The sequence below is a fragment of the Pygoscelis adeliae genome, unplaced genomic scaffold (assembly GCF_000699105.1).
Source record: "Pygoscelis adeliae isolate BGI_AS28 unplaced genomic scaffold, ASM69910v1 Scaffold467, whole genome shotgun sequence".
Lineage (NCBI taxonomy): Eukaryota > Metazoa > Chordata > Aves > Sphenisciformes > Spheniscidae > Pygoscelis > Pygoscelis adeliae.
In genome coordinates this window covers 156736-166092 of record NW_008825253.1, presented here as the reverse complement: position 1 = coordinate 166092, position 9357 = coordinate 156736, and the positions used below count along the sequence as shown (strand labels likewise).

Sequence of the window (9357 nt, the reverse complement as noted above, 5' to 3'; positions counted from 1 at the left end):
CTATCAAATGGGGCTGGGGGAAGGGGGCAGAATCTGCCCTTTAGCTGGGAAGGAAGATGAGGGGGAAAGCAGGTGGTTAAACAACAAAGACCGCATTACTGACGCCTGCCCTGGTGCCCAGTTTGCACCAGCTGTATGTAGGAACACCATGGACCTGAAGCCTGGTTCCTCACTGGTCCAGCTCTGTGAAGCTGCAGGTGGAGGACGCACATGGGTGCATTGAACCCAGAGGAGAAAATCCAGGTTTAGTTTGATGGAGCATAAAGAGCACTTAAAAACAGGGTCAGTGTGCTGGGAGGAGCTGCACTGCTTTTGGCGTCATTCCCTGGGGTCTGAGGAACAGCTGGGACACAGATCCTCCTCCGCAGGCACTGCAGGACCGTGCGCTCCAGCCTGGGAGACCGGCACCACATGTACAGCGCGGGGAGCTGCAAATCAGCCTCGAGAAGAAGCAGTCATAAAGCTCGGTCAGGCAGCAGAGACCAGCTCAGGATGCTGCCCTAAGACCTGTGGGCACCTGCAGCCTGCACGGAGCACACTGGAAACCAAGGGGTGTTTGCAGAAGGGATAACTGGGCTTTCACAGTACTGGCCCTGCTGAGACTCGAGCTGCAATCCCTTCCACCCCATTCAAATGCACGTGCTCTCCACCTTGGCTACGTGAGACCTCCCCGGCTCTCAGCAGAACGACACCAGGCCACCCACAGCACCAGAGCTTGCTGCTGCCAACTCTCCTTTGAGGGCTCCTGATGCAGAGAAGGTGGCAGAGCACAGAGCATAGAGATCTTCTGAGAAAGTGACATCGTGCCTTCAAAGCAAGGTGTCACCAGGGAATTAAGGAGGTGGTCAGGAAAGCAGTAACTTACGGGAAAGTCTCCCCCTTGAGCAATGATCCACCAAGACTGGAATTCTCTGTATTGCATTTCTGCTGAGCCTCCCCTTGCCTTCCTGCCAACAGCCTCTTCCAGGAGGCAACCGTTTCACCCAGGATCTGCCAAGCCCTTCAGGACAGGGACCCGGTGGTCAAGCCCTAAGACTGTGATTCAGGAGCCTAGGCTGGACACTGGCGCTGCTGTGTAAGCCCAGCCTGCGAGCGGTGGGTCTTACCGGTTAATGGCCACCACAGTTGCTCCCAGCTGGTCCTGAACAAGGACTGAGATGGACACCATGAAGCCACTCTCGTGAAAGCCCGGGGGCAGGAAGGCGCTGTGCTCGGCACGGCTGCCCTTGTACATGCAGAACTCATGGTAGTGCCCGGCCCTGCGGCGGGATGCCAGGAGGATGTACACCAGCGGGCCCTCCGCGTCCTCCGTGTCTCGCCAGCCTGCAAAACAAACCCAAACAGGGGGTCTTGACGGGGCAAGGGCATGGGGGGGCTACAGCCACCATCCCGAAGCCCAGCCCATCTGTCAGAGCTGGCACTGCCTGGCAGTGCCCCTTCCCTCCCCTGGTGTGTCCCACCCTGCTCAGCCCTTCAGCATGGCATCTCCTCTTACTGCTGTCCCAGCAAGGGGTCACCCTGCTCTGGCAGAGGGACAGACAGGTTGTCCCCACCATTAGGGGACGGCTTAAGGACTCTGCTGGGCTGGAGGGATGTCTCCAGGGCCTGCAATGTAAAGCTCTGACCCTCTTTGAATTTTTCTGATGTTTAGGGGTTTCTGCCTAGGTGTTTGGGTCCTGTAATATTTAAAGGGATTTGTGAAGAGTTCATGAGCAAAATAAAACTGGGAATAACTCTGCTGGGGCTGGGAACAGCACTGACCCAAGGCCACAGCTTCTGTGCAAACCCTGCAAAGCCTGACGTTAGACAGAGGCTCAGCACAGCCCTCAGGCAGTTCAACATCTCAGGAACAACTGAGTCTAGGATAAAACCTGCACAAAGGTTTCCTTGGAGCTCCCAGGAATTATGGGGAGTCTTGTGGGAGCCGGGCAGTTGGGAAATTCACCGCGCGTTTGCCAGTGAGCACCAGTGAAGGTGTTGGCTCTGCCAGGGCTCGCTGCACTGGACATCAACCAGTGGGTCTGTATCCTCTGTGTTTCACTTCAGCTTAAAAACAATCACTAAGAGCTAAAATTCCCACCACTCCAAAGATGTACTGATTTCATAATTACGGGGGTAGCTCAAAACATACCAAAGTTACAACCATATGATGCTGAATACGCTTCTGCTTCTCCCCCAGCTTAAGCTGGGCTTTGGTGACCAGCCCCCCCAGAACCAGCACAATTCATCATCTCCTCTGCAGCGTGGCTTCCCAGCATTTGTGCACAGACAGCATTAATCTCTAACACTAATCATTTGGGGAAATATGGTTTTCAGAGGCACTTATTCCTTGGCCCAAGGCTACAGGACGTCAGCCAGGCCACTTTTCCAAAGCTAGACTCGTTGTTGCTGCCTCTGCAGCTGGTTGAGAAGGTAACTGCCAGCGGGAACATCCAGCCCACATGGCAGAGAAGGCCCCAGTGCTTTGTCTTTTGACTCTTCCCACATATGTGTGACTCAGTTTTGGGCACCTATCTTCTTTTTCCTGCACTGAAATACCAGTTTCTTCTGCAAGTACTGTCCTGGCCTGGGTATCGCCATTCAACTACATGGATTAGGATTTTAAAAAGTGCCTGCCTGCTACCATGAGTTTGAGAGCTCCATAATTTGGGTACACAAAGCTGCTCATGGTCCAAGCTTTGGGGATCAGAAATGGAAAGATCGACTTCTGAACTCAGCCCTGGTCAACAATGTCCTGGGGTAGGAGCTTGGGGGAAAGAAAACATCCGTGGGAGGAAGGGCAGCTGGTAACACATTGGTCATGAGAAACCTTTGCCCATGAGGAGCAGAGAGGGCTGGCAGGTGCCCAGCACCACTGTCTGTACGCTCTCACCTGCACACTCAAAGTGCACCTTTGCCATCAGTGCCCTGAGGGGTCCTTTGGGAGACAGTCGGCAGGATCCTCCAACGGGCGGCTGGTTTGGGAGCAGATCGATGGAGGCAAATCCTTCCTCCCCTGTTGTGAGGTCTGTGATGTGAAGGGTAAAAGTATATCCCTCCCCATCCTTCAGTGCCCCTTGCCTCAAGACCAGGTTCATTCCTGTGTCGCCAGTGGAGGTAGTTTTTTTGTCCAGGATGAGAGACTTGTTTTTAAAGCTGTGTGCTGCCCATCTCTATAGAGATGAAGAGGGGAAAGACAGGAGAGGTTTTGTTTAAACCTGAAGTTATGTCCTTAAAATGTTTTCAGACTGAGTCTCTTATAAAAAGTAACAGATTTCTAGTGGGAGCGTCTGCCAAATTTGCAGTTGATAATTCAGCTTTAGTCTTGTGTGCTACAGCAACAAGAACTGGAACCTTTCCAAAATGTCTGGTGGGAATATTTCCACTGTGAGATCTACTTTAGTCTCTAGGATTACATCACCCTCCGACAGAGTATTTCATAATAGAGAATACAAAACACAGGAAATAAATTAAGTACTGGTGGAGTCTCCACGGGATACCATGTTTTATATGCTTCAAGCTGAACGTGTCCTGGATGGTTACTGTTAATAGCACAAATGTACAATTGTGATAACAAGAGGAACCGTGAGATAGCCAGCCAGAAAATGCCATGCAAGTACATGTTGGGCTTGCTGGGAGCAATACAGACTAGCTCGCACAACAGGACTTCCCCTTCTGAGACCTGCTTCGTTCAACAGGTTGCAGAGATGCTGCATAGTGGAATCTGTAATTAGAAGAGGGCATGAGGGACTTGGGGGATCAGAAGAGACTGAACAACCTCTGCTTGAGCCACTAGAATAATGGGCAAAATGCCAATCAGCAGGGAGAAGAAAACACTTTACAGACCTCTTCTAGGAAAAAAGTGGCTTTTGTGTGACAAGAGCTGGTCACTCATGGGCTTAGCTTGAAAATGACCCAGCAAGGACTTGCCCTTGGGTAGGTCGAGACACTGATGGAAGACTGACAGGCCATGGGTCCCGCAGCCTGCAGGCACAACCCAGGGCAAAGGAAAACTCTGGACATCGCATAGGGGGTCCAGTGGTTACAGGACATGGGGAACCTGCTTCACAGGCTCTCCTAGCCTCCTCCATGCTGCCGAGACACTGCACAGCACGCGGGAGCCCCATGTCACACCAGGCAAGCTCTTGTGCAGGGCCTGTTTAAACTTCTGACTCTGCAAGCCAATCCTGCAGCCAGTTCCAGGCGCTGTGATGAAGAGACCAGTATCTGCCAGCCTTCTTCATCCACTCAGCCAGACCCAGCCTGCCACTGCATTTACGGTCAGAGATTGTTTCCCCTCCTTGTCTCTATGGTAGTTTAGGTCCAGGACTTTATTTCTCACACAGATCTTCCCAGCCTGTCCTCTCTGACTCTCCCCTTCTCCCTGAAGTCCACCAAAGGTGAAGCAAAGACCAGCGTTGCTGATAACTTTACCCCAAGCTTGGAGTCGTTTTGACAGTTCTGGCAGGTCCCCTCCAGGTAGACGTAGGAGCTCTTGCTAACTTCATAGACAGACTGAGCCTTGCAGGAAACACACTCCAGGGACACGATAGGGACTCCTCCCCTCTTGATGAATACCTGGGGAAGCAAGAGGCTCCATCAGAAGATCTGAGATAAAAACACAGACATCTAACAGGGAAGCAGACATCCCAGCACCTGGTTCTGCAAGGAGGAATTGCTCTGCACCAGTCCAGTCTGTGCTAAGGAAACAGCAGAAAGGGATTTCCAAAGGATTTCGTGTCAGACTTAAGCTACATCACTTTTCTTATGCTGGCCAGTTCTGCTGCCACTGATTTTCAAAAGCCACCCAATGCCAAGCTGGGCCAATCCAGGTAATTCTGGATTTACTTTATTTACACTTTTTAACAACATAAATCACTTTCAAAATGTCCCTCTGGTTCCCTGTACTGAATTCCCAGCAAGTCCTGCTTGTGCTGTCAGGTGGGGATGACACTAACTGAAGCACTTTGCTGTACCGACGATCTCAGGACAGCTGTTAGCCCTACAAAAATGGGATCCGTGTTAGAGTTTGGGAAAGAGGAGCAGTCTAACTGGGAGGAGGAAAGCCTCCATTACAGCACAGACCAAACATCTGGTGAGCACCTGCCCTGGGAAGCAACTGCAGCTCTCCTTTGTTTTCTGTGGGCCAAACTCTTGGTCCTGCCTCTGCAGCTGTGGGTGGGGTCACAGTAGATCTGCCGTGGACACAGGAGTGTGTCCCTGTCCTCGACTCAGAAGATTGCTAAATGGGAAGCGTTTACAGTCCAGGGTAACAGAGGGCTCAGGGCGAGCCAGGGAGCCTGGGTTTACTGAGGATGTGTTGCCCTGTGCAAAGCCAGGGCATGGTCCCGCTGTCTCCCCCATCCCTGCTCTGATCTACAGAGCTTGGACTAGAACCGCATGCCACGTTTCAGGACCTGACCCTTGGGCACGCTGCCTGTGCAGAACCATCACCATTTCTGACACCACCTATGTCCCGGAGAGACAGGAACAATGATAAAAATAGCCAGAAAACACAGCTCCTAGTGCGCATCAAACACATTTCGCTCTGCAGCCTGGAAGAACCACCTTCCCCAGAGAGCGGCACATTATTCCAGACTTTTAGCTCACATCTCAAGACGTCTACCACACCTCCCCGGCAAAGCACTCGGAGAGAGGAGAGCTTTAGAAGCACCAGCGGCTCAGACACAACGGCTATTGAGCTCTGACCCCTGTACTTTGTCTAAATTCCTTTAATCCCCTAGGAAACAGGGTTGTCCAGCATTCAACAGAGCCCTCTGCCCTGGCATAATGAATATTCTGAATTCAAAGAAAGACAGTAATGAAGACATTGTTTAATATGGCAGACTTTTAAAAGAGGATAAATATTCCACAGCACTAAGCCGGAGTGCATTGAAGCTTCATTCATTCCTACAGTATTTGCAAATTTCCTGCGACACTGGAATCACTGTTTTGCACTCATGCATGGAAACCAGATAGTACGGAATGTCCTTGAAAGACTATCAATTTAATTTTTTACTTTTTGTCCTCCAACTTTGGTTTAAAACCCAGGCGGTAAGAGTTTCCACTTTCAGACTAACTATATCTCTAATTGCCAAATGCACCACGATGAATGCTTCTGACATAAACCATAACTGCTGTCGGACTGCAGATGCATTCAGCGTTAGGCTTAATTTGACGTAAACAACATGCACTTAAAAAAATCCTCCCTTAAAAAAATTCAGAAACAGAGAAGAGAGGAACTGTTGACAGTAAAATTAAGTACCAGCTCTTAGGAAGCTCTCTTTGGGCAAAAGTCAGGGAAGAGCCTGGTGCTGTGACATGTGAAGAGCCCGGGACTGCACACAGTGGTGGAAGAGCTACCGACCACGGGCTCCTTTGCTGTCCTCCTACGGCAGATCTGTGGTCGCAGCCTCTCAGTTCCAGGAACGGTGGCCAGTACCGTCCAGGGCTGGGTCACTAACGCAGCCTCTGCACAGGGAGGGACTAACCCAAGGTCTAAAGGAAGGAAGAAGCTAAAAGGACTTGGCAGGACAAGCAAAAAGTGCTGCCCAAGGCAGCGTAAGACATGGAAATACCAGTGTCTGTTCCTGCCAATGACATGGATGGGATCAGTCAGGGAGCCTGAGTGATGCCCTGAAATCTGCTTCCCCTGCTTTCCTTTGCTGGCTGGTGCAGGTAGGTAGTGGTACTTCCACACCCCCAGCTGAACTGGCACCAGCTCTCGGTTCAGGCCAGGGGACGCAGCCTGGGGAGTCTCCTGTGGCTGGGCCCGTCCTGAGCCAGCAGTGCTCTCCTCTAGAAACTTCCTTAGAAAAAGGGCCAGGGACTTCCAGCTCAGCTGTGTCCAGCAACAGGCACACAAGGGCAGAAAGCGACAGCTGTCTGTGGTACGTACGGTTTGATTTGTTGCCTCGGGACTCATACCCTCCTTCCTGACGGTGAGGTCGAACGTATACTCCACATCTGCTTCTAATACAGCTTTGGAAATTGTGACAATTCCTTCCTTGGCACTGAAATTCAGAGAGCACCCTGCAGCCGAGCTCTGCTTGCAAGGAGAAAAGAACTTTCAAACCCTCCTTGGTACGGGTGCACATCGGGTTAGTCCACAGGCAAAACATTCAGGTCCACACAAAGTCACTGCTACAGATCTTACTGTGCAATGCCACCACTGGGGTGGGAGAAATGGGGTGGTGTGTGGACAATAACGCACACTACCCTATTCTTCAGGTTAGTAAGCAGTACTTGGAATACTCCTGTATCTCATCTGAGCTTCACGTTCTTATTTTATAGCAATTATTTCTTCATTAAATAGCTTATAAACATTGCCAAACAACACAAAAAGCTCACATTAAACTCAAAAGTCTAATCCACACACGCTCCGCATCTTTCTATTTTGAGGGAAAGATAGAAAACAGTGACTTTTTACAAGCAAAAGAATCCCACATTCAACCAAAAAATGCTCCTGAGGTGGATCTCCCGTAGGAACTTTAAGGGCAGTTCTCCCTTGCCCTTCTATCCCTGTAGGGTCAGACCACTTCAGTGTATGAGGATGGTGACCTGCTAGTGACCATAGTGACCATGACTTGTGGTCACTTGACTCCCCCGAAGTCTAACTTTGGCCCCTGCTGAAATGAGAGACATTTAACTGTTAACGGGAGAGGGACCGGAGCCCCCAGCCCCCTGGACTGCAATCAGCAGCTCTGCAATGCCTTCAGGTTATGGAAGCAGCTACACTGAAACTGTGAACCAGAGGCCAAGTGCAAAGGAAGCAGCAATGCGAATGCCTCAGCTTCCAGTGCCAACACTTCTGCCCTGCCCAGGGACGCTGCGCAGCACTGGACTGCAGCAGGCTGCGCTGCACAACTCTCCACAGCAATTTTTGTACCATCGTCCTGAGCTGGGAATTGGGGAAACCTTTGCAACCCTCCTTCTGGAGCAGCTTTGTTAAAGGTGCTCACAAAAGCTCCCCTCAACACCATTTCAACACAGACACGTTTGTAGTGGAGCTGACGTGCAGTTGGAGCTCCCAAATGATCACCCTCTCTGGCTGTGCAAAACTGCTCTTACCTTGGAGGAGAATGTACAAGACCAATCGTATAACAACGGAGTCTGTTCACCATCATCCAAGTTCGGGTCATAGGATTTCTCCCCATCCAAGATTAAGTCCTGAGTGTTGGACCATACCCGGTATGACCCCCCATCAATGATTGGGACCAGCTTACTTGGTATCACAGTTACATTGGCAAAGATGCTTTTGGACAGTGGGGTATCTCCAAAGGAGACAATAAAGATGAAGCAATAGTTCCCAACTTCCAGGGCAAGCTTCGGTATAACTAACTGGGGCCTGTTCACATCAACGTTCGGCAGACGGATCCTGCTGGAGTCATCCAAGTTCAGGCAGCTGGGTGCTCGGTAGATCTCCCATAGATGCTCCGTCTGGTACTTGATGCATCCTCGGAGGTCAATCTGTGCCTCTAGGTAGTTCCTCTGGGACCGCTTCATAACTACTTGAGGGGGCAAGGCTAACTCCACCTCTGGCTCCTCACACTCCAGGACTTTGACAGTGACAGTGAGGTGGGCTATGAAGAAGCTGACGAGATTGGTGGCATTCACCTCCACCAGGTAATCGCCAGGGCTCAGGTAAGAATAGTTGGCCACTGCAACCCTGGTCATTTGAGTGGAAGAGCCATCCCCAAAGGTCCACAGGAACTCAACACTCCTGCTGCTGGGCACCACTGCTGCTTCAAACAGTGCTGTCCTGTTGACAAAGGCATTGGAGGCAGTGAGGGAGACTTGGACTATTGGGTCTTGGACCTGGATGGTTCTGGTGATATTGATACTTCCCAAGTCATTGAAGGCATTGAGGTGAATCTCGAGCCGCCCTGCAGCTTCTGGAGTGTAGGAAACACTCTCTCCTGCCACAGTGACCACAGATCGACCTTGCTCTTTCCACAGGGAGAACTGCCAGGAGAATGACACACGGGAGCCACTTCCCACCTGGGCACTGAAGCTCTTCTCCGTGCCCGTGGGTATGCCTTCCTCACAGCAGTTCAGAAGCCTGACATCGCGGATGGCCTCCAGGACAGAGATGAGCACCTGGGCATGTGCGATGCTGATTTGGTTCTGCACGGTCACGGTCACCAAATAATCACCGCTCTTGGTGAACTCATGCGTGTACTTTGACCCGTTGAGCACCACCGAATAGTCCCCACTTATGCTCACCAAGTAACTCACAGAGGTACCTGACAACATCCTGATCACAAAGGTGACCTGTTCCCCTGGCTCCACCACCTTCTTGCTGGCAAGAACTTCCAGTCCTTGAATCCTGTACAGCACTGAGATATTACTGCTGGCCCGAGCCCAGCCGATGGCATT

General features: G+C 51.2%; 1 protein-coding gene across 1 annotated transcript in view; it reads right to left on the bottom strand.

Annotated features, from left to right (window-relative positions):
- Window positions 1–9357, bottom strand: part of PKD1 (polycystic kidney disease 1 (autosomal dominant)) — a 54523-nt gene that overhangs the window by 23840 nt on the left and 21326 nt on the right. Inside the window, exons 16-20 of the mRNA XM_009329398.1 lie at window positions 8050–9337; window positions 6878–7024; window positions 4414–4557; window positions 2873–3152; window positions 1107–1323 (exon numbers count right to left, since the gene is read on the bottom strand). Of these exons, the coding sequence (XP_009327673.1) occupies window positions 1107–1323; window positions 2873–3152; window positions 4414–4557; window positions 6878–7024; window positions 8050–9337 (2076 nt within the window). The remainder of the gene's footprint in view (window positions 1–1106; window positions 1324–2872; window positions 3153–4413; window positions 4558–6877; window positions 7025–8049; window positions 9338–9357) is intronic.